The 25,704-nt window shown below is 52.8% G+C and overlaps 2 protein-coding genes and 1 non-coding gene across 6 annotated transcripts; 2 read left to right on the plus strand and 1 right to left on the minus strand.

Annotated features, from left to right (window-relative positions):
* Positions 1-7,162: 7,162 nt before the first annotated feature.
* Positions 7,163-13,708, plus strand: FCGRT (Fc gamma receptor and transporter). Of its 4 annotated transcripts, none has more exons than XM_027977361.2 (7): positions 7,163-7,208; positions 7,994-8,080; positions 8,381-8,629; positions 8,737-9,012; positions 11,904-12,173; positions 12,796-12,912; positions 13,220-13,708. In XM_027977361.2, exons 2-7 carry the CDS (start codon positions 8,008-8,010, stop codon positions 13,297-13,299), a joined length of 1,065 nt encoding a protein of 354 aa, XP_027833162.1. In that variant the 5' UTR covers positions 7,163-7,208; positions 7,994-8,007; the 3' UTR covers positions 13,300-13,708. The 4 variants fall into 4 exon arrangements, 3 of the variants coding, with proteins under 3 accessions (XP_027833162.1, XP_042086622.1, NP_001116875.1); XR_006055891.2 differs by lacking the exons at positions 7,163-7,208; positions 13,220-13,708 and adding exons at positions 7,446-7,555; positions 12,236-12,558 and having other exon boundaries at positions 11,904-12,035; positions 12,796-12,908; XM_042230688.2 differs by lacking the exon at positions 7,163-7,208 and adding an exon at positions 7,446-7,555 and having other exon boundaries at positions 11,904-12,035.
* A 457-nt stretch (positions 13,709-14,165) lies between these two features.
* On the plus strand, positions 14,166-22,463 carry RCN3 (reticulocalbin 3). The gene is made up of 7 exons (XM_004015373.4): positions 14,166-14,231; positions 14,646-14,893; positions 16,614-16,816; positions 17,821-17,993; positions 19,294-19,354; positions 21,454-21,653; positions 21,907-22,463. The coding sequence occupies exons 2-7, from the start codon at positions 14,652-14,654 to the stop codon at positions 22,012-22,014; spliced, it is 987 nt and encodes a 328-aa protein (XP_004015422.2). The 5' UTR covers positions 14,166-14,231; positions 14,646-14,651; the 3' UTR covers positions 22,015-22,463.
* TRNAE-CUC (transfer RNA glutamic acid (anticodon CUC)) lies at positions 19,087-19,159 on the minus strand. The gene has a single exon. It is a non-coding gene; the product is annotated as a tRNA-Glu (tRNA).
* Positions 22,464-25,704: the final 3,241 nt, after the last annotated feature.

Here is a 25,704-nt window from a genome sequence, read left to right on the forward strand (position 1 = left end):
GGACCGGCCCGGGGGCTCCTTTTTACCCAGGCCTGGTGAGGGCGGGGGTTCCTGCCAGAGGAAGTGGGGCCGCATCAAAGAGGGCAGGAAGGGGCAGGGACGGGTCAGAAGGGGGCACGCCCCGAGGTTCAGCCTTCGAGCCCGCCCCACCTGGTGCTGGAGGGTGGGAGACCCCGCGGAGGGGCACTGGGACGCAGAGAGCGGGGGACAGCGATGGGGGCCAGGGAAAGGCAGATCGGAGAGACAGGACGGGGAACGGAGACCCTGAGGGGGACCTGGGGCCCCTCCAGGAGCCCCCACCCGCAGGTGTTTCCGTTCGGGGTGGGGCCACCGTGTTTACAACAACAACAGGCCCGCTCCTCTGTTTCCTCCCAGCGGGGGGTTGCTGGGCGTCTCCTTGGCACCCCGTTGTCAGGCTACCTAGTGTCGGGTGCAGCCCTGACCTGGTGGGGACCTCTGATGGTCAGTGCACAAAATCCAAGGAGAAAGTCCCCAGGGCCCTGTCAATTCTCTGTTCCGATGACCTGGAGGAGGACATTACCTGCAGTTCTGTTTGTTTTGGCTGCTCTGGGTCTTCCTTGTGGCAAACGGGCTCTTTGTGGCAGCGTGCAGCTCTTCTCTAGTTACAATGCAAGGGCTATAGAGTGGGTGGGCTCAGTAGTTGCCCCGCAGCATGTTGGATCTTTGTTCACTGACCAGGGCTTAAAACTGCATCCCCTGCATTGGAAGGCGGATTCTTAACCATTGGACTGAGACAGGAGATAGAGGGGCTCCAGGTTAGACATTACAGCTGGCCTCCTGTTTGCATTTCACGGAGCACAAAGATGTGGGCTTCAGGCTGGATCCGTAACGACTGTTGGCATTTCCTAAGATGAGATAAATGAGCTCCAGTTGAGGAATTTACAGTCAGCCTCCTGTTTGCTCGGCAAAATGGAAGTAACAGAAACGGTAAATAGCCAGTGTTTGTCTCTTGTAAACACTTTAAGGTAATAGTCAGGGCAAGGACAAAGAGGGGCAGAACCTTGTTCGAATAAAGGATTACGGGATCTTCACTCCTCCTCTTTTGGGACAGAGGAGACCCTACACATGCGCAAAAAGGCTCCTTGGAGGCCAAAAATCGGGATAACACCAGGCCATAATGATTCTTGCTCAGAAGCCTTCACTTTGAGATCCATCTTGGCTGAGCGGTGCGTGCGCACCCAGGGTAAGTGTCCCAGGGTAGGCCAGGTGTGGAAAAAGGAACCAGATATTGGGCTAAAGGTAAACAAAGACCTGGGAGAACTGACCTATATAAACGACTTAACGGCCTCTTCACCGCGCTCCTCCTCACTATGGGGGACGCCCACACCCTCTCTGTCTGGGTGTGTGTCTCTGCCTGGCTTCTGTCTTAACAGAGCAAACCACTTCTGTGTGTGCGCTCCCCACATTTGTTGTTGTGCTCTGTCTCTAACAATAAACTTTGTACCTGCTTTTATAGTTTCTGCCTCCGTGATAACTGCATTTTTCACTGGGGCCAAAGAGCCAGGGAAAAATAGTCTCTAGCCTCTACCCCTTGCTGGTCTGGGGGCCAGGATTCCAGGCTACCCAGTTCATTTCTTGGGAAGGGAATTAAATCTCGCTTCAAGCCACTGCTCACTGCTGCCTCCCTGAGACCAGGACCACCAGGAGGGTCCCCACCTGCCCTTCTCAGAGCCCTGTGGCAGCTAGAGACATGACTCTTGGGCACAGCTCACAGCCGCAGAGCTTGGCCTCTACCTGCCTGCTCCTCCCACCCTCCCTGCACCCCAGACTTGCTCCCTGCTCTGAGCCTTTGCGCTGGCTGTGTCCTCTGCCCAGAACCTCTAACCCCAGGCTTCCACTTGCTGCTTCCCACACCCCTTAACCTCTAGTTCTCACCAACCTCTTTCCATGTGGCAGAATCTCCAGCCCTTCCAGTGCCCCCTCCCTGCCTGAATGTCCCACATAGCCAGGAAAGCCTGGTCATGACATATTTGTATATTTGTTGCATAGATCCTGTATGACCGGGCACACTTATTAGTTAACCTGTTAACTGCTGGAATATAAACTCCAAAAAGGGGGGAAAAAAATCTCTGCAACCCTGGCACCTGGAACAAACTGAGTGTGCCGCACACGTTTACCCGAGTGCATGAATCCTTTTAAGGTTAAATCCCAAATGAATTAATTTTTAAAAAAGTTAAATCCCCACATTCTCACAGGCCAGCCTTGACCCCTAGCATTACCCCAGATCTGTCTCTTGGTGGGTGTCTGAGCCAAAGATCAGGAAAAGGAAGTTTTGCTAAAACTCGCCACAAGTAAGGGGAACACCAGGGACGCTCCCCAAAGGAGTGTCTCGCCAGCAGCAAAATTGGGGAAGTTTTAAGCTAAGGGAACAAGCACATTCGTGGGGCGGGGGTGGTGGAGCAGCGGAGAAATCAGCACAGAACTGGGGCAAAGTTCGCCCGAGCCCTAACTGTAGTTATTTAAGTCTGGAGGGGCAATATCATTTGATCCTTCACCTGGGTGGGGCCTTAGTTACTGCAGAACTCAAAGATTGTATCAGATAGTTCTGTATATACTTTGAGGAGGAATTAGGACTGTTTTATTGTTTCTTGACAGCTTTTCCTTTTTTCTGTATGCCCTCTCTTCCAGTAAAGAATCTGTCTGCAGGAGACCAAGGTTTGATTCCTGGGTCAGGAAGATCCCCTGAAAAGGGGATCGGCTACCCACTCCAGTACTCTTGCCTGGAGAATTCCAGGGACAGAGGAGCCTGTCGCAAAGAGTCGGACACGACTGAGCGTCTCACACTTTCACACTTTACTTCCCTGAAGATCACGGATGACTGAGACCTGTTCAAGGGCAAGCACTGAGGCCAGGCTTAGATCACAGATGGCTTAGGCCAAAATGGCTTCTCTTACATCAAGAAAGCCACTCCTGGTTCTTTTTCTTCAGGGACCCCCAACCTATCGGCTTACACTGGGTCTCAAGGCACAGAGTGACCGGAAGCAGTGAACTTGCACAGAAACCTCCCAATGTTAGTATGAAGGCTGCAGGCTCTGTTGCAGAGTCTAGCCCTGCCCTCATTCGCTGCATAACCTTGGGCATGTTATTCCGGGAACCTCGGGGCTTCAGCTTCCTAACCTTTAAAATCTTGCCTCCCTGCCCCTTTGGGAACATGAAATAGACTTACCTGTGTTATCGGGGGTAGAACTAGTTCTAGTAAGAGATGCTTCTTAAAGAAGTGATTGTGTTACATTCCTGAGCCTATTGTTAGAGCAAAGCCTAGTGAGACCTTGGCGAAGCCTTGCTGAGTCGCCTTGGCCGGCCGGAGGACAAAAGTCTTTGGCAGGGGACTTCCCTGGTGGTCCAGTGGCTATGACTCTACGATTCCGACACAGGGGGCCCAGGTTTGACCCCTGGTCAGGGAACTAGATCCCACATGCCACAGCTAAAGATCCTGCATGCCGCAAATAAGACCTGGTGCAGCCAAACAAATTTAAAAACTAAGAAGTCTTTGGCAGAAGGCCCTAGAAGTATCAATGGTTATGGAATCCTGGATCTGCTACAGCAAATCCTGGTGGTTTGTCATGGGATCTTGAGACTATTTTAGCATGCTTCTGGAATATTCTGTTGCATGCCTCTTATAGGTGTCCCCAGTGGTCATTTTCCAGGGAAATTAGCTCCAAGCATGTTTCAAAGCAGGCTCCCAGCTTATGATGACAGCAGGTGTCAGGCCTGTTACATGAAAACAGGGCAGATATTGGTTATATCATAATGTTTTGCAGCCTCGCATCTATCAGAACAGGCCACAGGAATATTCTGTTATAGCCAGACTGGCGAGCATCGTTGCAGCCCCGTGTGGTATTATAGCACGACCTATAATAGATTATAGTGGGACCTCAGGGTCTTGTAACATTTTTTTTTTTTAAATTTTCCCTGTGGTCACAGTACATGGTATGTGGGATCTTAGTTCCCCCACCAGGGATGAAACCTGCACACCTTGCTTTGGAAGCACAGTGTCTTACCCACTGGACCACCACCAAGTACGTCCATTGTAACTGGTGGTCACAATATCTGGGTTAGATGAGAGCCAGCACATGCGTCTTATGTGTGGAGCAGGCACCTGGATTCATTTAACTAGCCCTAGGACTGCAAGTGGAGTCTAGGAATATGGAATTGGAGCGGCTTCAGATGTGTGAGCAGCCTTGCTGTCGTATGTGAGCACTTCCCTGAGTTTTCCATCACTGGAAAACCCTGGAGTTTCGCATTACAGTAGGTCCGAGCTCTGTGGTATTTAAACAGAGACCCACAGATTGTTCCAGGGGTGCATACAGATTCTGCTAGAACATTCTAGAAGTTTTAGGGACCTATTAAACCAGCCCCAGGTCTTTCACTACCGGCTTCCTTCATTCTGCTGATGCTTCCTGTGCTGGCCCCTGGGGATGCAAGAGTGAGCGAGACAGAGCCAGGGCCTGCCTACCATCTAGTGCAACCCTGGGGACTTTCACCACACTGAGTGGGAGGCAGGCAGTGTGGGGAACAGGTTACTACTACGCTCTACTATGTGCCTCGTGCCAAACCTTTGATTCACTGAAGCCTCTCTACCGAAGGAGGCACGATTATTATCCCATCTCCCAGATGAAACTGAGGCACAGAGAAGCCCACCGGAAAGAGAGGGGGTTTGGTTTCAAACTCTGGTGTGATTGCATCTTGGGGTCAGGAGGGGGCGCTACAGTGCAGGGGAGAGAGGAGGGGCAGATGTTAAGGTGGTGACTCAGGAAGACAGCTCAGAACTGCCAGGGGCTATGTCCCCAGACACCAAGGGCAGCACCAGGAGTGAGCTCCCCAGGCCGTTGTTCCAAAGGCACCTTGGTTCGTTTTGAAGTTGGAGCTAAGCGCCCATATTTTCATTTACCCCTGGGCTCTGCACATTTCATAACTGTCCTGATGTTTTCTATTACTTTATTGTGGGCCCCTGGCGATGTGATAGTAGGACCCCACGGAATCTAAAAGGCATAGGCAAAGGGACTTCCCTGATGGTCCAGTGGTCAGGACTCGGTGCTTTCACTGCTGGGGCCCAGGGTTCAATCCCTGATCAGGGAAACTAAGATCCTGGAAGCTGCACGGCACACCCTGCAAACACCACCCCCCTGGGGGAAAAAAAAAAACCAAAAACATGCATGAGCAGGGATCATTAGAGCATAGGACCCTGGGGATAAGATATGAGATGCTGCAAATGGTCCCTGGAGACACAGAAGCTTCCAGCACACTTAGCAGCGATTCCTGGTGGGTATTAAGGGACCTTGAGAGCTTTTTCTTTTGAAGCAAGAAGGAGGAACATTATGAGGAATGTTCAGGTCGGACCTCTGAGAGGCCTCGTGGCTAAACCCCGAGGTCATTCTGACAGGAGCAAAGGAAGACCCGAATGGGGACACTACAGCAGAGTCAAGGGAGGGCACCCTCCTTGGCCATGACCATGCTGGGCTGGATAGTGTTCCCCAAAGCTGCCTATGCCCTAGAGCTCCAAAGCCTGTGACTGCATGACCTTGTTTAATAAAGGGAACTTTGAAGATGTGATTAAATTCAGGATCTTGTGATGGGGAGATAATCTTGGATTATCCAGGTGGGAGCAATGTCATCACAAGGGTCCTTAGAAGAGGGAAGGTCAGCAAGTTCCTGAGAAATGCGGAAAGTTTCTTGCCTGGTTCGCCAGCAATGCAGGAGACGGCAACAGAAGTCGTGGGTTCGATCCCTGGGTCGGGAAGATCCCCTGGAGGAGGAAATGGCAACCCACTCCAGTATTCTTGACTGGGAAAAGCCCATGGACAGAGGAGGCTGATGGGCTACACTGCACGGGGTTGCAAAGAGTCAGACACAGCTAAGCGCGCACACACACACACACACGGTTAAAGACGTGTCAACTTGGCGGGGCCACAGTGCCCGGATGTTTGGTCCAACATTATTCTGGATGTTTCTGTGTGGGTGTCTGGGGGTGAAATTACACTGAAATCAGTGGACTCTGAGTAGAGCTGACCACCCCCACCATAATGTGGGTGGGCCTCATCCAATCAGCCGAAGGTGGAAAACTGACCTCCCCTCAAGCAAAGGGGAACCCTGCCAGCGGATTGCGTTTAGATTTTATCTGCAAGATGAGCTCTTCTGGGTTTTCCAGATAGCCTGCCTTTGGACTTGGACTGTAATTCTTTCCGGCCACCTCTATCACATTTTGATCACGTGCACCAATTCCTTATACTAAGTCTCTTTCTCTCTATATATACACATCCTGTTGATTCTGTTCCTCCAAGAAACCTTGACTAATACATCATATGACCTAGCAAGTCCACTTCTATGTACATATCCAAAAGAATTGAATACAGCTATGCAGGAAAAAAAATTAAAAAAAAAAACAACAACCTTGCAAGCAAATGTTTGCAGCAGCATTAGTCACAATAGCCAAAAAAGTGAAAACAACCAAATGTCCATCAACTGCTGAAGGAATGAGCCAAGTGTGGTCAATCCACACGACGGAATGTCATCCAGCCGTGAAGAGGAACGAAGTCCTGCCGCATGTTACCATGTGGCTAAATCTTGAAAACAGCATGCTGGGAAATTCCCTGGCAAACCAATGGTTAAGACTCCGGATTTTCATTGCGATCTTCTGCAAGTCCTGCGGGGAGGCCAAAAAAAAAAGAGAGAGAGAAAACCCCCACAGTACACGAAATGAAAGATGCCAGATATAAAATGCCACATTAATTTGAAAGGTCCAGAATAGGCAAATCCGTGGAGACAGAAAGTAAATTCGTGGTTGCCAGGGGCAGGGGGGAGAAGGGACCACTTAATGTGTCTGGGCTCTCCTTTGGGATGATGAAAAAGTTCTGGAACTAGATCGTGGTGATGGTTGCATAACATTGTGAGTGCACCAAATGTCACTAATAGTAACTCCTTTGTCTTGGGCACTTTACCACAATAAAACAAGTGAATGGAAGCATTATAGCAGGAAGGTGGGCTGGAAGTGGGAGGCCGGATGATGCCCCAAGTATGATGTAGAATATTAGGTCTGTGCATTACTGAGGTCAAACCAGAAGATATTAAGGAACTGCAGGGGCACTTTAAGAGGCCCCTTGGGAGAGGAAGGAAGAAATGTGGAAGCTGGAGGACTTTTATCACTGGAGGCGTTAGTGACCTTGCTGGGGTGGAGGGCGGACAAGGAGGTAAGGAGGGGACCCACACAGACCTCCAAATTTGGCACTCGGATAATACTGATTCTCAACTTTGTCATGAATTTGCTGGGTGGCGGACATTCTCAAGATAAGAAAATCAGGGAGCAACAGTGCAAGAGAGGAAAGAAAAAAAGACAAAAGTTTCTCGAGAGAGGCAGAGACGGACACTCAGCCAGACCAGCCCCTGGGCCCGGGGTGTGCCCTACAGCTGTAGGGGCGGGGTTGGATATTCCTGGAGTCGAGGAGCCGTCGTCTCTGGACAGGATGTGAGAGAGGAACTGGGGTCTCCAGTAACGGGAGCCAGCTGGGGCCGCAGAGGGAAGGGATCGCGGCTGCCAGTGAGTCCAGAGCTGGGGCCCCCAGACCGAGGGAGGAGAGGGCCGGGCGCAGGACTCCCCGGTCTCAGGGACTAGGGCGTCGGCGATCTGGACTTTGGGGGCCGAGGGAGGAGGGGACGGGGCTCGCGGGTCTGAGGAAGGAGGAGGAGGGAGGAGGAGGGAGGAGGAGGCGGGGCCGAAGTCTGAGCCAGGAATCTCAGCCTATCCAGGCTCTGTAACTAATTAACCAGCGCGGATCAAATTAGTGGGTGAAAGTTCACCGAGGAGGAGGGCCTTGTTGTCATCCTCCCCCCGGGATCGAGGTCCTCCACCTGCAGCCGCGGGCGCGCGGGGTAGCCGAGCCGAGCCGGGCCGGGCCGAGCTGGGCCGGGCCGGGCCAGAGCTGCGGGAGGGGCGGGCCGGGGGTCCGGAGGAGTCACGCGCCCCCTCCCGCCCCAGGTCTCCCACTCAGGATGCGGCTTCCCCGGCCTCAGCCCTGGGGGCTCGGTCTGTTTCTCGTCCTCCTGCCTGGGGCGCTGAGCGCAGGTGAGGGGCTGCCGGGCACGAGGGAGGTGCCAGCCTCCGGGAAATGAGCGAAATCCGAGATCCCCCGCTCGAGCCGGGGGACTTCCTTCTCGGCCGCGTTTCGTCTGGATTCCCACGATCTTTTCTCCCTCTGGCGGTCTGTCTGGAAAACACCTGTCCCCTTCTTCCTGGGACCCGCCCCCACCACCCTACCCCCGACCCCGCCAGGGTCTGGCCCCTTTGTCTGGGGTGGGGTCTTTTCTCTCCCGGGGTGTCTGTCCCATCTAGGTCCCCCGCCCCATCTGCTCTCTTCGCCGGCAGAGAACCATCGCTCGCTCCAGTACCACTTCACCGCCGTGTCGGCCCCCGCCGCGGGGACCCCTGCTTTCTGGGTTTCGGGCTGGCTAGGGCCCCAGCAGTACCTGAGCTACAATAACCTGCGGGCGCAGGCTGAGCCGTATGGCGCGTGGGTCTGGGAAAGCCAGGTGTCCTGGTATTGGGAGAAAGAGACCACGGACCTGAGGAACCAGGAGAAGCTCTTCCTCCAAGCGCTCCAAGTTTTAGGCGAAGGTGAGACGGGGACTTCCTGGGCTGGGAGCTTGGATCCCGGGTCTGAGGGAGGAGGGGACGGCGGGCCCCCTGCTCCCAGGCCGCTCATACGTGTGTGGGCACCCCAGGCCCCTTCACCCTGCAGGGCCTGTTGGGCTGCGAGTTGGGCCCTGATAATGTCTCGGTGCCGGTGGCCAAGTTTGCCCTGAACGGCGAGGAGTTCATGATGTTTGACCCCAAGCTGGGCATCTGGGATGGTGACTGGCCTGAGTCCCGGACGGTCAGTATCCAGTGGACAAAGCAGCCAGAGGCGGTCAACAAGGAGAAGACCTTCCTCCTCTACTCCTGCCCACACCGGCTGCTGGGGCATCTGGAGAGGGGCCGAGGCAACCTGGAGTGGAAGGGTGAGCGACCCCCTGATCACTGCAGTCCCCCTCCATTCCCAGGGCCTCATCCTCTTCCCCAGCCTCTCCCCGTTGGCCTCCCTGACTCCAGTCCACTCTGCTCTCTCACAATCCTATCTCTGAGGGTCTTCCTCCACCCTCAGTGGTCCCCAGCCCCTCTCCTGCACACAGCTTGCCCTCGGGGCACGGCTCAGGCCCCTCGGCCTGGCATTGTGATCCCACGTGGCATGGCCTCTGCCCCTCAGCTCAGCCTCGCCTGTCTCCATCTGCTCCACTCAGCCAGATACAGCCACCCAGAGCCCCTTGAGCTCACCCCAGCCCTCCCATTTCTCCACCTTGCCAGTTTCACTGGTGCCAGGGGCCACTGGTGTCAGCTTCCACTCTGGCCCTGAGGTTTTTCTCTCACCTCCTTCAGACGCCACAGGACCTTATGTGACCTCCAGTCCATACAGCACGTGTCACTCTGAGCTATAATTATAGGCATGTCTAGGGAATTCAAGGGCTGCAGTTTAGAGCTCTTTTGTCCTCAGCTTCCCCAACATTGAGTTTCCTGCTTCTGTCTCGGCCCTCAGTTCAGACTCTCCTCCACCCAGGAGTCAGATGAACGTTTTAAAAACATAAATGAGCTCGCATCCCACCCATGCTTAAAACCAGACCACAGATTCGCGCTAATCTTGGATGAAAATCCAAACTCTCCTCCGAGGCCTGCAAGCCCTGCATGGTCTGGCTGCTTTCCACCGCTGTAATTTCACAATGCTCCCAGTGACACTGGACTTCTCCCTTTCCTCCAATTTGTCAGGTTCTTTCCTCCCTAAGGGCCTTTGCTCCAGCTGTTCCCGCTGCCTTTTTTAAAAACAATTAATTAATTTTTGGCTGTGTTAAGTCTTCATTGTGGCAACACTGCAGGCTTCTTTCTAGTCGTGGTGCCTAGACTCAGTTGTCTCACGGCATGTGGGATCTCAGTTCCCCGAGCAGGGATCAAACCCCTGTCCCCTGCATTACAAGGTGGATTCTTAATCTCTGGATCACCAGAGTAGTCCTCAGTGTTCCCTTTGCTTTTGATTCTCTTCCTTGGGCTCCGGCCAGGACTGGGTCCTTCTCATGCTAGAGGTTTGACTTTGAATGTCCACTCTTCAGTAGGGCCCTCCCTTGCTAAAGGGTGCCCCCCAACCCCCATTATTGTCTCTCATACCACTGTTTTTTTGTCCATTCATTCATTATAGCATCTTTTATTTATTTATTTATTTTCTTGAGGTGTGACTTACCTATCTAAAGTACACTGCTCAGGGACTTTCCTGATGGTTCAGTGGTTAAGACTCTGAGCCCCCAATGCAGGAGGCAAGGGTTCAATCCCCGGTCAGGGAACTAGACCCACATGCCACACAGTGTGGCTAAAAAAAAAAGTACATGGCTCAATTATTTTTTGTTGTTTTTGGCTGTGCTACTTAGGCATCAAACCTGTGCCTCCTGCATTGGAAGCACAGAGTCTTAACCACTGGCCACTAGGAAAGTCCCTGAACCTGGAATTATTTGTCAAGAAGTTTTATATTATGGATTAAAAATTTTTAAATAGTTATAGGACCACTACGCAATTGTAAAATTTTTTTCTTGTGTCTGTTCGGGAACATTGTGTCTCTCAGGAATTTGTCAAGTTCATTTAAATTTCAAGTGTGCTGGCTTGAAATTTTCATATCCTCTCACTATCTATTGAATGACTGTAGGGTCTGTCTTATTTTCCCTCAGCACACTTTCATAGCCTGTTTCCCTTTCATTTATTTTAAAAATATTTATTTTTGGCTGTGTCTGGCCTCAGTTGTGGCATGCAGGATCTTCCCTTGTGGTGCTTGGGGTCTTCATTTGGGCGAGTGGGCTTCTCTCTAATTGTAGGGCATGGGCTGGGTAGTTGCAGTGCTTAGGCTTAGTTGTCCTGCAGCATGTTGGATCTCAGTTCCCCGACCAGGGATCGAACCCACGTCTCCTGCATTGGAAGGCAAAATCTTAATCACTGGACCACCAGCGAAGTCCTCCCTTTCATTTACATATACACAAATATTCATTTCTCTGGTAGCTCAGAGAATCTGGTGGTAAAGAATCTGCCTGCAATGCAGGAGACCTGGGTTCTGTGCCTAGGTTGGGAAGATCCCCTGGGGAAGGGAGTGGCTACTTACTCCGGTGTTCTTGCCTGGAGAGTCCCATGGACAGAGGAGCCTGATGGGCTACAGTCCATGCGGTCACAGAGAGTTGGACACGACTGAGCGACTAACACACTCCTCTCATTAGAACACAAGCTCCACGAGGACAGGGACTTTTGTCTCTCTTGTTCACTGCTGTATCTCTAGTGCCTGGAAGAGTGCCTGCACATCCCATGGTAGATGCGTGTATGTGTCATTGTAGGAAGGACTGGAAAAGAGGTGGATACCCTTGTGGTGGGCAGGTTGGGTATCAGTACCCCTAAGAAGGCCTTTCCTCCTTTATCGTTATGTTCTCTAGGCTCAGGCCAGCATAGGGCACGATCAGATGTGGTATGCGGGCTTCCCAGGTGGCACAGTGGTAAAGAATCCACCTGCCAGTGTAGGAGATGCAAGAGACGCAGGTTCGATCCCTGGGTCCAGAAGATCCCCTGGAGTAGGAAATGGCAACCCGCTCCAGTATTCTTGCCTGGGGAGTTCCATGGACAGAGGAGCCTGGTGGGCTACAGTCCATGGGGTCGCAAAGAGTCAGACATGACTGAGCGACAGAGCACAGAGCACAGAGCAGCATGCGGCACGTGGTGGGGCCTGCTGGGTAGAGGGGGAGGAATGGAGGCCTCTCTCCATCTCTGCACAACCCTGGGCCTGGTCCTGGGGGTCTCTGGGCCTGGGGCTTAGGCCTGTCTGCCTGTTCGTCTGCAGAGCCACCCTCCATGCGCCTGAAGGCCAGACCCAGCAGTCCCGGCCTCTCTGTGCTCACCTGCAGCGCCTTCTCCTTCTACCCACCTGAGCTGAAGCTGCACTTCCTGCGGAACGGGCTGGCCATTGGCTCTGGTGAGATTGACATGGGCCCCAACGGTGACGGCTCCTTCTACGCCTGGTCATCACTCACAGTCAAGAGTGGCGACGAGCACCACTACCGCTGCGTGGTGCAGCACGCGGGGCTGGCCCAGCCCCTCACGGTGGAGCTGGGTGAGGTCCCGCTGGGGAACTGTGCTCCCGACTTCCGGTTGTCTTTTCTCCCTCTGCTGCAGCAACCCTTCCTGAGTCTGACTGCTTTCTGCCCCACCGCTGCCAGTTCGTCCAAAGCCTGACAGCCTCTTGTCCTGCGCTGCTTGCCTCCCCAAGTCTGAGTGCCTTCCATCCTGCTGCTGCTGGCCTCGTTGATTCTGGCCACTGTTAACCGCTATGGGAAGTCCTCCCTAAGTCTGACCACCTTCCGTCCTGCTGCTGCTAGTCTTCAGGAGTCTGACCATTCGTTGTGTGCTGCTGCCAGGCCTTTATGAGTCTGATGTTCTACTGCTCTGTGTCCATCCCTCCTCTCCAAGTTGGAACACCGCCCACTCCGCTGCTACAGGTCCCTTGACCAGAGTGATTGAGACCCCTCTTGCTACAGCTGGTTCCTATATCCAACCTGGGGGCTTTCTAGATCTAGAACATCCTGGGAGTGGCCTTCCCTTTACCCACACCCACTCTCTACAACCTGGTGCTGGGACCTCTGGGGTTGGGAGGGACTGCAAACCCCCAGTCCCCTGTCCTGACTCAGATGTGGCGGAGGGTCCCTTAAATATCTCACAACATTGTCTGACTGCAGAATCACCAGCCAGAACCTCGATGCCAGTGGTGGGAATCGTCATCGGCTTTTTCCTGCTCCTGACAGTGGCTGCGGGCGGAGCTCTCCTGTGGAGAAGGATGAGGAAGGGGCTGCCAGGTGTGGGACAGGAAGAGGGAGGTGCCTCAGAGAGAGGGGTAGAGACCCCCTCCAAAATCGGGAGACTCATTCCTGCAGGGACAGAGGGGGACAGAGACCCAGAGAGAGATGGAGAGAAAGAAAACTGGAGGGGAGAAAGAGACTCAGGGGGATAGAAATCCATAGCGTAGGACAGAGACTGAAAAAGACACAGACACACACAAACAACACACACCACACACACACATACACATACGTGGGGAGGGGCAGTCAGAGACCTGAAGGATTTCAAAGATTCTAATCATCTCCCCTGTCCCTCTTTTCTCAGCTTCTTGGATCTCTTTCCGTGGGGAGGATGTAGGGGCCCTCCTGCCCACTCCCGGCCTGTCCAAGGATGGTGAATCTTAGGATAAAAATGCGTTCCCAGCAACTGCCGATCATCCCCCATCCTGGCTGTTACCAGCTAATGTCCTCAGGTCCTTTTCATGCTGTGAGACCTCCGGGAATCCTGGTATTTTTGAGCCTCCGGAAGGAGCCCAATGTCCTCCCTCTGGATTTCTCCTCCTGTGATCTGCCTCAGTTCCCCCTCCTGATATATATGGTTCTTTTCCAGCTCCACATATAACATGGGTTTAGGCCCGAATCGTTGTGTTCTCATCGTTTCAACTTTTTTAGGGAATTGTGAGGGGGGATAAATGGTGTAAGCCTTGGGCTTCAAATCTCTCCTGAGGCTAACTTGTTGCCATGGTGGAATTTGCCAACTTTATATACCAAGTCATGTATTTTTAATGAATAAATTTCACAAATATTTACTGGATGTTTGTGCCAGGCATTTTGAGGAATTCTTGGCTGGAGTCTGATCTGACTTCTTGGTGTAGCGGAAGAGATGTTCCCTCCTTGAGGGAAAGGAAAGCCTCCTCTGGCTCCTAGGTTCCCTTTCCTAAAACCTGCGGACAAAGGGAAAGAGATAAAAATACATCTCCCGTGAGGCTTTGAAGCTAGAGCAACTGGAGGTGGTCGGGCAGGGCGCCCCGACGCCTGCCGGGAGTTGTAGTTCCCCCGGCCGTGTCACTCCGGATTTGCCCACTTCGCCTTCACTGGGAAGGGGCGGGGCCGAGCCTCGCGGGGCCGCGCTTTCCTTTGTGGACGTGGCGAGGGGCGCCTTTGGCCCGCCCCGCTTCTTTGGCCCCGCCCCATGAGGCCCTCCAGAGCGCTCATTGGCTGGGGGCGGGGCCTCTGCGCTTCAGGAGGCGGGGCCTGACTGGAGAGCCGCCAAATTGGGCATCTTTTTGGAGAACGCAGGGTGGAACGTGGAGAGCGAAGTGAAGCTATCTGACCCGGTAAAGGGAGGCGGGGGCGGGTGGCTTGTCCAGGGAGGACGGTTTGGGTCCGCTTGGGTGGAGGATTGGGGACCAGGCTGAAAGCGATGCCCGGGAACCTGCAAGATTTCTCTCTGGACACTACCCTGCCCTGAACTACGCGTGGGAAGTGCGCCACGTCTCCCGCTTGAATCCTACCCTCTTGGGGTACTTCTCTGGGACTTCCTCGGAGGATTCGGTCCCTACAGCTGGTTAACCTCTGAGAATCCCGCCTTCCTTCCCCCCTTCCTGTCCCTTCTTGAGGCCCAAACTTTGCAACCAGCTACCAGCTCTCTGTCCTGTCCTGGGCTCCCCCCTGCCCGCGTCCCCATCCCTCCCATCCCCTCTCTGTCCTTTTCTCTGTGACTCTGACTCCTAGCCTCCGCCACTCCTCAGGGACTGATGATGTGGCCACCCTCACTTCTGCTGCTGCTGTTGCTGCTCAGGCGTGGAGCCCAGGGGAAGCCGTCTCCTGACGCCGGCCCTCATGGCCAGGGGAGGGTGCACCACGCGGCCCCCCTGAGCGAAGCCCCTCATGATGACGCTCACGGGAACTTCCAATATGATCATGAGGCTTTTCTGGGACGAGAAGTGGCCAAGGAATTCGACCAACTCACCCCAGAGGAAAGTCAAGCTCGTCTGGGGTAGGAGAGATGGAGGGGAAGGAGGATTGTAATTTTCAAGAGGAGGTTAGGGGAGCCCTTAGTGAGAAGGTGATATTTGAGCCACTTGGGTATATGGGGGAATAGCATTCCAGGAAGAAGGAACTGTAAGTGCAAAGGCCCTGAGGCAGGAGGGGGAATTATGTGCCTCGTGTATTTGAAAAAGGGAGAGGTCTATGTGACTGGAACCCAGTGAGCAGAGGGAGAAAGTAGGAGGTAGTAGCAGAGAGAACAGAGGGATCAGGTTGTGCAGGGGACCCAGTGAGATGAGAGCTATGCAATGGCTCTGAAGGAGGAGGTGAGCCGACTTCAGTTTTAACAGGATCCCTCTGGTTGCCATGCAGGGAACAGACTATAGGGAGCAAGAAGTAGAGAGCACGTTGAGGAAGGGACTGCAGTCTTCCAGGTGGGAGATAAGAGACCAGGGTATCCCAACTCAGGGTGGAGATGTCCGTGGTGGTCAGCTATGCTGACTAGAATGTTGTGCATGGATGGAGTTGGATGAAGTAGGCTAACGCATTTGTGGTCGCGCTTACTACAATGCCCAGCACCATGCAAAGGGCTTACCAGGCTTAACTCATTTAATCCCAACATCCACAGTGTGAGGTATGTTCTATTACTTATTCCCATTTTACAGAGGGGGAAACTAAGGCACAGAGAGGTTATATGACTTGCCGACCGTCACACGGCCAGCAAGAAGAGGCAGCAGGATTTGAACCTTAATGTTTGGCTCTAGAGTCCAAACTCTTAACCACAGCTCGAACCTCAGGGTAGCCGGAGCAGAGCAGAGACAACATAACGCTGGAGGGACGGGTCAGCGATCTAGGCAGGGCCATCTCAAATTGGATTCTGGGAACTGGGTCGAGGGGCTTTGGGATGGAGACCGGAAGAAGGGCTCCGTTAGCGGTCGGGCGAGGACACAGACCAATGACGGGACGTTACCAGGGATGGAACCTGGGAACCGACAGGCGTGGCCTGAGAGAAGGGGCATGAGGTGGTGGCCTAAAGGGGCTTGACCTGAGACATGGAGGTGTGCAGGATCAGGCTGGAGCTCGGAGAGGAGTGGGTGAAGGCCGAGCCCGCCGTGTTGGGGGTGACAGTCATAGGGCAAAGCCTGATAACGGCTAGGAAAAACCAGGCGCAAGGGGAGAGTCGCAGCATAACTCGGGACTGCAGGGATATTGGCCTGAGATAGACGCGCGCGGCCAGGGAGGGGGCGGGGCCAGGGACGGGGAGCCGTCCGGACCTCGTGTTGCAGTGGCAGTCGGAGTTCAGAGTGGATATTGGGACAGGGAATCTGCGGGCGATGGGCGCGGTGTGACTCCCTGCCCTCCGTCCCCTCCCAGCTCTTTCAAGTGAGAGATGGAACACGCGCAGGGTTGAGAGGTGGGGCCAAAGTGGAGGGTTGGACGTGGATTGTCATGGGTCCTTCCCCCAAGCCGTCGAGTTGTAGAGCGGAGCGCCAGCCACAGGCCCGCTGCATCTCGGCATAGAGGTTATCGCCTCTGGGAGCGGAGCCTGGATTGAGAGGGCGGAGCCCTCTGGTGGGAGTGGTCCTGGGATTGACAGACTCCTCCCCCCGGTTTGTCGGCAGGGACAGCATTTTCAGTCCTATATGGGGCTGTGTCTCCAGTGTCTAGCAGAAGGCGGGACCCGGGGTGGGCGGGGTCCGAGACTGACGTGCGCCCGCCCCGGCTCGCAGGCGCATTGTGGACCGCATGGACCGCGCCGGAGACGGGGATGGCTGGGTGTCGCTGGCCGAGCTCCGCTCGTGGATCGCACACACGCAGCAGCGGCACATACGGGACTCAGTGAGCGCGGCCTGGAACACGTACGACACAGACCGCGACGGGCGTGTGGGTTGGGAGGAGCTGCGCAACGCCACCTACGGCCACTATGAGCCGGGTACGCGGCGAGAACCGACCCCTGGTCCCCTCACACACCGTGACCCGGACATTTGTGACACCTTCATCCTGAGACCCTCAAGCCACGTTAACCAGATCCCTAACCTTTGACTTCTGACCCTTGACTAGGGCCCACCCCCAATCCCTGATCTCTGGTTTCTCATTCTGACATCCACTGGGGACCTCAGTTTCTTGACCAGGGACATCTAACGGCCCGAGCACTATCAGCCTGACCTTTGACCTCTGACTTCTCATTCCGAGAACCCCAAAGCCATTTCCTCTGCCTCTGCCTCTGAATTCCCGCCTCTCATCACCAGGCCCAAGCCCTCTGCCCCAGCAGGGCTCTTATCCTCTGGCACCTGAACCCTCACCCCAGCCCTCCTCCAGACTTCTTCACATACCCTCAGGGGTCTCGTTCCACACTCCGAGCTGACCCTGACCTTCCTTTGCTCACCGTCTCCGTGGCTCCCCAGGGTCCTCAGGCTTACCCAACCTCAGCCCCACCTCAGCCAACCTTCCACTTTCAATTTTCTGCATTTTCTGTCCCAGCTAAATGGATCTTCCGCAGTTCCCCTGAACTCACCATGCTTTGCAAATCTCTGTACTCTGCACATACCATTTCCTTTGCTGAAAATGCTCTTCCCTTCCTCTGTTCCCAGCAAGCTGAGTCAGTAAACTGCACCAGAGTGTGACTTCAGGGCCCAGAGGGCCAGTGTCAACTCAAAGTCCACCCTTCCTGACTGCATAACCTTGGGCAAGTGATTTCCTCTCTCTGAGACTCAGTTTTCTTCATAAAGTGAGGACTAACAAAATAACTCACTGTACTCGCTTCTTGGGAGGATGAATTGCAGTTTTGTAGATAAAGAGCTTAGCACATCATCAGCTCTCACTGCAAGGTAGCTACTGTTAATTATTACTAATTGGTGGAGGTCTTCCTGCCGTGACTCCCCGGAGTTAGATCCGTCTATCTTAAAGCCCAGTCTACCAAGACCCCTCCTTCCCCAGGTGAAGAATTTCATGACGTGGAGGATGCGGAGACCTACAAGAAGATGCTGGCTCGGGACGAGCGGCGTTTCCGGGTGGCTGACCAGGATGGGGACTCGATGGCCACTCGGGAGGAGCTGACGGCCTTCTTGCACCCCGAGGAGTTCCCTCACATGCGGGACATTGTGATTGCTGTGAGTGGGGCCTGAGGAATCCGGCTTCTTACCTCCCTTCCTGGGACCTAGGCTTCTTGCCTCCCAGCGTTTACCTTGGGGCCCCCAGTGCCCACCCGCCAACCCCTAGTGTCTAATCTCTCCTAATCTGGCCTCTCCCTTTCTTTTCTTTTTTTAAATATTTATTTGGCTGCACTGGGTCTTTGTTGCGGCACGTGGGATCTTTAGTTGTGTCCTGAAAACTCTTGGTTGTGGCATGTGGGATCCCATCCCCCGACCAGGGATTGAATGCATGTCCCCTGCATTGGGAGCATAGAGTCTTGGCCACTGGGTCACCAGAGAAGTCCCTGGCCTCCCCCTTTCTGTGCTCACATTGGGGATCCAAGCACCCAGGCTATCTTCAGAAGATCATCCCCTCCATAAGTGCCTTAGAGGAGACCCTGTCCAGGCTGAATCCCAGGAAAATTCCAACCCTAGACATGGAGTGTCCACTCTGAGGCCATTTCTGCTTGCCCCCCATCTTCTGTTATTATTATTATTATTATTTTTGCCAACACTGTCTGTATTCTAGAGTGACAGGATTTTTTTTTTCTCTTCTCCCTTTTCTTTTTTCCACTAGACTTTAATCTCTAGAGCCATTTTAGGTTCATAGCAAAGTTGAATGGAAAGTCCAGACATTTCCCCTGTCCCCCTGCCCATGCTAGGAGGAGTTAAATTCTTCCACCTGTTTCACCTGGCGGGGGTTTCAGTATCTTTATTACATTAGACATCTCAAAGGATATTGCTCAGAATATTTTTTAGTATTTATTTTTATGTACTAGGCTGCGCTGGGTCTTAGTTATGGCCTGCAAACTCTTTTTTTTAAATTACTTTATTATGTTTATATTTGGCTGTGCTGGGTCTTCTTTGCTGGGTAGACTTTTCTCTAGTTGCGCTGAGCAGGGCCTACTGTCTGGGTGCGGTGAGCAGGCTTCTCATTGCTTCTCTTGTTGTGGAGCATGGGTGGGTGGGCTCAGTAGTTTCAGCTCCCGGGCTCTAGACAGGCAGATTCTTTACCACCAAGCCACCAGGGAAACCCTCATGCAAACTCTTGGTTGTAGCATGTGGGATCTAGTTCCCCATCCAGGGATTGAACCCGGGTCCCCTGCATTGAGAGTGCAGAGTCTTGGCCCCTCGACCACCAGGGAAGTCTCTATGGCTCAGAATATTGTCTACAGCTCTTGAAGAGAAACTTAACAACCAAACTCCTATTATTTTGTCCTGTCTGACTGCTTTCCTCTGCTTCTGCATTTTCTCAGCCCCAATGCCTCTTTCTCCCCAGGAAACCCTGGAGGATCTGGACAGGAACAAAGACGGCTACGTGCAAGTGGATGAGTACATCGGTGAGTGGGCCCAGCTCTCCCCCCAAGGATGCCTGTCCTCTCCCCAGCCACGGGTAGCAGCTGATACATATCAGCCGTTAGAGCAAAGACCCTCTGAAGTGGAGGCTGCCTGAATCCATTCACCCAAACACTCACGGAGCATCAGCTGTGGGTCAGGCCTGGGGGGCCTTTACCAATGATGTATACTTGCAGGGTTTGGGCACATTTGTTTTAATTGTGTATTTATCTATTTATTTTTGGCGGTGCTGGGTCTCTGTGGCTAGGCTTTCCTCTAGCTGCAGAGAGTGTGGGGGCTGCTCTCTAGTCGTGGTGCACGAGCCTCCTATTGCGGTGGCTTGTCTTGTTATCGAGCACAGGCTGTAGGGCGTGGGGGCTTCACTAGCTGCGTCACAAAGGCTCTAGAGCTCAGGCTCAGTAATTGTGGTGCACAGGTTTAGTTTCCTCGGGGCATATGGGATCTTCCCAAATCGAGGATCAGACCTGTGACTCCTGCATTGGCGAGCGGATTCTTTACCACTGAGCCACCAGGGAAGCCCTCCAGCAAATCTTGATCAAACACCCACTGTGTGCCAGGCCTAGGAAACATTTATTGACTTCCTTTGGTGTGCCAGAGCAGAAAAGCATGTATCAAGCACCTACCGTGTGCCTCAGTTTCCTCATCTTATAAATGGAGATAAGACCACCTACCATGTAGGAGCTGTATATATAGTCAACCTAAATGCCCATCAGTGGATGAATGGGTAAACAGGAGGGGATCCAGCCAGGGCACGGAATACTGTTCAGCTGTGAAAAAAGAACGAAGCACCATCCATATAACAATGTGGATCAACCTCGAGAACATCAGGCCGAGTGAAAGAAGCGGACATAAAAGGCCACATCGTACGCGATCCCATTTATTTGAAATGTCTAGAGTAGGAAAATCCATAGTGATAGAAATCAGATAATCAGTTTCCAGGGGGCTGGAGGGAGGAAGGAATAGGGAGTAACTGCCGAATGGGCATAGGTGTCTTTTGGGGAAATGAAGATGTTCTGGAACTAGAGGGAGGGGGCTACTGCACATTGAGAATGTGCTAAGTGTCACTAATGGTGAATCTTAGGTTGTGGGCCTTCAACCACAATTCCCAAAATAAAAATAAAAGAACCCCATGTACTTCCATTTACTAGGTCATCATTTCTTATGGGAAATGATGACCGGGACTTCTCTGGGGGTACAGTGGTTAGGACTGGGCGCTTTCACTTCCATGGCCACAGGTTCAGTTCATGGTTGGGGAACTAAGATCCCGCAAGCTGTGAGGTGTGGCAGGAAAAAAGGGAAGCCTGAAGGTTAACTGGGTAATTGTATGCCTAGCACCTGCTCCATTATTTTTTCCCCCGCTTGCTCCATCTTTGATGACATCTCTAAGACGGCTCCCTGGTTCAAACCCAGAGGAGAAGAAAGCATTCTGTCCTAATTATGGTGGCTTTGTGTCTGGTATAGAAAGACTTGTCTGTTTGTAATGTCTTCCAGATCTATCTGTGGGCCCGTGGGGTGAAGGGTTTTGCAAACATTTACAAATGACTGCCACAAAGGAGGGGCTCCTAGAATCTTGAGGGATGGTCTGGATATGGTGAGCTGTTCAAAGTGTAGCTTCAGAAGATCGCCTATAAAAATTTTCACTCATTCCTCCTTCCTATGAGCACCTACTATGTGCCAAGCAGTGCACACTCTTGTGTCACGGGTGTGTCAACCAAATGGATGGATGATTCAGTCAATCAAATGACCAATCCATCAGTGAAGTCAGTGTAGCATCGGAATCACTGGAGAAGGGCATGGCAACCCACTCCAGTATTCTTGCCTGGAGAACCCCATGGACAGAGGAACCTGGTGGGCTACAGTCCATGGGGTCGCAAAGAGTCAGACACGACTGAAGCGACTTAGCATGCATGCATAAGGGATCACCTGTAAATCAGGTATGCTCCTAATCAGATTTAAACAGAAGAGGAAATTAAGGCAAAGGACAGTGAAAGGCCCGGGATCCGGAAATGTCAGAACCAGGCTGGGAGGTCCTGGGAACCGCCCCTGATGTCACCCCCTCTCGCCCCCGACTGCCCCATCCCAGCTGACCTGTACACAGCGGAGCCCGGGGAGGAGGAGCCGGCCTGGGTGCAGACTGAGCGAGAGCAGTTCCGGGACTTCCGGGATCTGAACAAGGACGGGAAGCTGGATGGGAGTGAAGTGGGCCACTGGGTGCTGCCCCCGGCCCAGGACCAGCCCCTGGTGGAGGCCAACCACTTACTGCACGAGAGCGACACAGACAAGGTGCGCGGAAGGGGCGGCTGGCGAGTGGGTGGCCGGCGCTGTGGGATGCGCAGAAATGACCAAGATGCGGGCCTGGGGCTTTGGGGTTCTTGTTTGGAGAAAGGAAAAGGGACAGAGAGTTAGAGATGGGGAGGGAGAAGAGGGGGGACCAGGGACTCAGAGGGCGATGGAGATCGGGAGGCCATCCTTAGTTTCAGGGAGGAGCCTCCCAGATGGGGTCCATTGCCAGTCCCCTGACCTCTGACCCCCTCAGGACGGGCGTCTGAGCAAGGCTGAGATCCTGGGCAACTGGAACATGTTCGTGGGCAGCCAGGCCACCAACTACGGCGAGGATCTGACACGGCACCACGACGAGCTCTGAGCCCCATGAGCCCACTGCCGCCTTGTTGCCCCGCGGGCTAAGCTGGGGCGCCCCCGTGGCCAGGCCCTGACCTGTCCAGCCCTGCAGGAGGTGGACACCGACCTCGGCGTCCCCCTGCCCCCGGGCTCTCCACGGACTCACCACTGCGTCAACTTGTCTCCCTGAGACACCGTGGCCCCTCCCAGCTCCCCAAAGGGGCTCACAGGCCCAAATGATGAGATGAGGGACCACCCCTTTCTCACTGGCAGAATCTCCCAGCCCAGACCAAGGCCCCCCGACATCAAGCTCAGCCTCCAAAGGCCTCCACTAACCCCCCAGCTCCAAATCTGAGCCTCACCCCACACAGCGGAGAAACATATCCCCAGGTGCCCTGAACTCACCCCCAGCACCTGCCCAAAGGATGTCTCTTCTCTGCCAGGGAGGCAATAAAATCCAGTGCTGGGGCCTCATCTGTTTGTCTCTCTGAAGGGGGGACACGGGCCTCAGTGGCTGTGCCTGGGAGAGGAAGGTGTTGGGAGTTGGGGGACTGCTCTGGGTTGAAGGACGGGACTGGGCATTTGAAGAGGGGGCTCTAGAGGTTGGGCAGGGTTTGAGGCTGTCCCTTAAATTATACAGAATGACCCATCTCGGGGAACCTACTTCCCAGGTTGTTGTTCAGTTGCTCAGTCGTGTCTGACTCTTTGCCACCCCATGGACTACAGCATGCCAGGCTTCCCTGTCCTTCACTGTCTCCCAGAGACTGCTCAAACTCATGTCTACTGAGCTGGTGATGCCATCCAACCATCTCATCCTCTGTCATCTTCTTCTCCTGCCCTCAATCTTTCCCAACATCAGGGTCTTTTCTAGTGAGCCAGTTCTTTTCCTCAGTGGCCAAAGTATTGGAGCATCAGCTTCAGCATCAGTCCTTCCAATGAATATTCAAGATTCATTTCCTTTAGGACTGACTAGTTTGATCTCCTTGCAGTCCAAGGGACTCTCCAGAGCCTTCTCCAGCACCACATTTTGAAAGCATCAGTTCTTCAGTGCTCAACCTTCTTTATGGTCCAACTCCCACATCCATACGTGACTACTGGAAAAGCCATAGCTTTGACTAGATGGACTTTTATCAGCAAAAGGATGTCTCTGCTTTTTAATATGCTGTCTAGGGTTGTCATTGCCTCCCAGATACTGAGCATTAAGCCAGAATACCTATTTAACTCATGAGAAACCTACCTAGGTTCACCTGTGAATGATTGTGGGAAGGAAGAAATGAACACATCCCCTCCAGGCTCTGACCCAGAACCAGGACTTGCTCTCTCCCCTTTTAGTATAAAAGAAGTCTGAATTCTAACTTGGAGAAAATGGTTCTTTGAGACACACTAGCCTACCACCTTCTTGGTCTGCTGACTTTGTGAATAAAGTCACTATTCTTTGCCCTGACAACTTACCTCTGGATTTATTGGCCTGTTGTGGGGGGAACAGTACCAGTTTTGGCAAAGCCAACTGGGAGCCTCCTTGCTCCTGGCCAACCCACCCCTGTTAGGGAATTTTGGGGTAAATCCCTAGCAGCCGTGGGACCACTTGTCCTGAGGATCTTCCCTTCAGAATTCCCCAAAGCAGCACCAGCTGCCCCATCGCTTGGCAGTTGGAGCAAGAAATTGACCTGTGGGAGCCGCTGGATTCCATACAGTAGGGTAAGTCATTTCCGCAGGAAACTTTTGCTCCATTTGGGGGTTCTTTCCTCCAGAATAAGCCAGTTTGTTTTGTGTTGAAGTGGGGTACCCTGTTGGAGAGAGGCAATGATTGCTGAACTTTTCCCTGAATCGTGAACTGGTTTGTCTGATGCTGGCGTTTGTGTCTGCCATGTGCTTTTTTATTTTTCTTGTGTTTCTGTCTTTGCAAGTTGAGGAATGTTCCGACTATCCCTAAAGAAAACTGTCTAGGGCACGTTTTGGGTGGATGATCTGATTACAGCTACAGACCCATGACTGAGAGGCAGATAATGGGTTACAATGTGTGATCACAGTACCTCTTAGGACCTCCACAAGAGGGTTGAGGGGCCATCTTGGGACTCTGCCCCGTGTACTGTCACCTTTGCTGTGTTAATTCCATTGTCTGCGGTCTCCTGGGTCACTGGTCTGGATACAGCAGCTCTCCAAGGAGTCACATTGCACAGGGGTTGAGTTGATGGTTCTTGTGATACGTAAAACCTCGAGGCCAAACTTGAGGATTTATTTAGAGTTTTGCTTGTGGTCTGGGGTTTTTACTTTCATTTTGCTTTGGTACCATTTCTTTATTTACACACTGATGTCCAATGGAGGAAAGGAAGACAGACACAGATACACATATACAGACACACTTGCTGATAGACACACACACACCTGTCCATCCCTGTCCCAAACTGGGACATGCCCAGGGAGAAGAGAAAGGTTTTACTTGGTTCCTAAAATCACTGAAGGCCTTATCCCAGAATTCAGCCCACTTGGTGGATGCCAAGGCCAAAAGGCATCTTGTAATGGTTAGAGATGCTCAGCTGCTATGCGTGGTTTTACAGGGTCTTTGATTGGCTCTGGAGCTATTCTGTGGTGAAGCAAGGAAGAAGAATGGAATTATCTAGGTGCACGCATTTGTGTGTTACAGCAGGGTGAGAAAAAGACAGTTGTCACTTAATGGTAATAGAAACCCAAGATAATATCTATCACACAGGAAGAAAAGGAAGGGAGCGAGTTGACACAGCATTGATACAACGTCAACCTGTCCACTGAGGATCAGCACATAGGATTTACTCAAATGCCTTAAGCTGTGGGAAATTTCAGATACCAGCTAGTGCTTGTGGACAGTTTTTTTCAGGACAAGTGGAGGCATTTCCCACCCAGACAGAAAAAGCCTCTGAAGTGGTGAAAACCCTCCTTAAAGAAATTATTCCCCAATTAAGATTGCCTTACAGCCTTCAGTTTTCTTGGGCTCTAAAATCATTGCGGATGTTGACTGCAGCCATGAAATTAAAAGACCCTTGCATTTTGGGGAAAAAAAAAAAATGACAAACCTAGACAGCATATTAAAAGTCAAAGACACCACTTTCCTGATGAAAGTTCATATAGTCAAAGCTCTTGAGAGTCCCTTGGACTGCAAGGAGATCCAACCAGTCCATCCTAAAGGAGATCAGTCCTGGGTGTTCATTGGAAGGACTGATGCTGAGGCTGAAACTCCAATACTTTAGCTACCTCATGCGAAGAGTTGACTCATTGGAAAAGACCCTGATGCTGGGAGGGATTGGGGGCAGGAGGAGAAGGGGACGACAGAGGAGGAGATGGTTGGATGGCATCACCGACTCGATCAACATGGGTTTGGGTGAACTCCAGGAGTTGGTGATGGACAGGGAGGCCTGGCGTGCTGTGATTCATGGGGTCACAAAGAGTCGGACATGACTGAGCGACTGAACTGAACTGAACTGAACTGAACTGAATGGTTTCTCCAGTAGTCATGTACCAATATGAGAGAATATAAAGAAGGCTGAGTGCTGAAAAACTAATTCTTTCGAATTGCGGTGCTGGAGAAGCCTCTTGAGAGTCCCTTGGACTGCAAGGAGATTCAACCAGCCCATCCTAAAGGAAATCAGTCCTGAATATTCATTGGAAGAATTGATGCTGAAGCTGAAGCTCCAGTACTTTGGTCACCTGATGCGAACAGCCGACTCATTGGAAAAGATCC

Source organism: Ovis aries, chromosome 14, assembly GCF_016772045.2.
Source record: "Ovis aries strain OAR_USU_Benz2616 breed Rambouillet chromosome 14, ARS-UI_Ramb_v3.0, whole genome shotgun sequence".
Taxonomy (NCBI): Eukaryota; Metazoa; Chordata; class Mammalia; order Artiodactyla; family Bovidae; genus Ovis; species Ovis aries.

Excerpts from the sequence above, each read along its gene's own strand:
- RCN3 (XM_004015373.4), top strand. The coding sequence starts at position 14,652 with ATGATGTGGCCACCCTCACTTCTGCTGCTGCTGTTGCTGCTCAGGCGT. Across the intron at positions 14,894-16,613 it reads GAAAGTCAAGCTCGTCTGGG|GCGCATTGTGGACCGCATGG; the intron begins GTAGGAGAGATG and ends CCCGGCTCGCAG. Across the intron at positions 16,817-17,820 it reads CTACGGCCACTATGAGCCGG|GTGAAGAATTTCATGACGTG; the intron begins GTACGCGGCGAG and ends CTCCTTCCCCAG.
- FCGRT (XM_027977361.2), top strand. The coding sequence starts at position 8,008 with ATGCGGCTTCCCCGGCCTCAGCCCTGGGGGCTCGGTCTGTTTCTCGTC. Across the intron at positions 8,081-8,380 it reads GCCTGGGGCGCTGAGCGCAG|AGAACCATCGCTCGCTCCAG; the intron begins GTGAGGGGCTGC and ends CTTCGCCGGCAG. Across the intron at positions 9,013-11,903 it reads AGGCAACCTGGAGTGGAAGG|AGCCACCCTCCATGCGCCTG; the intron begins GTGAGCGACCCC and ends GTTCGTCTGCAG.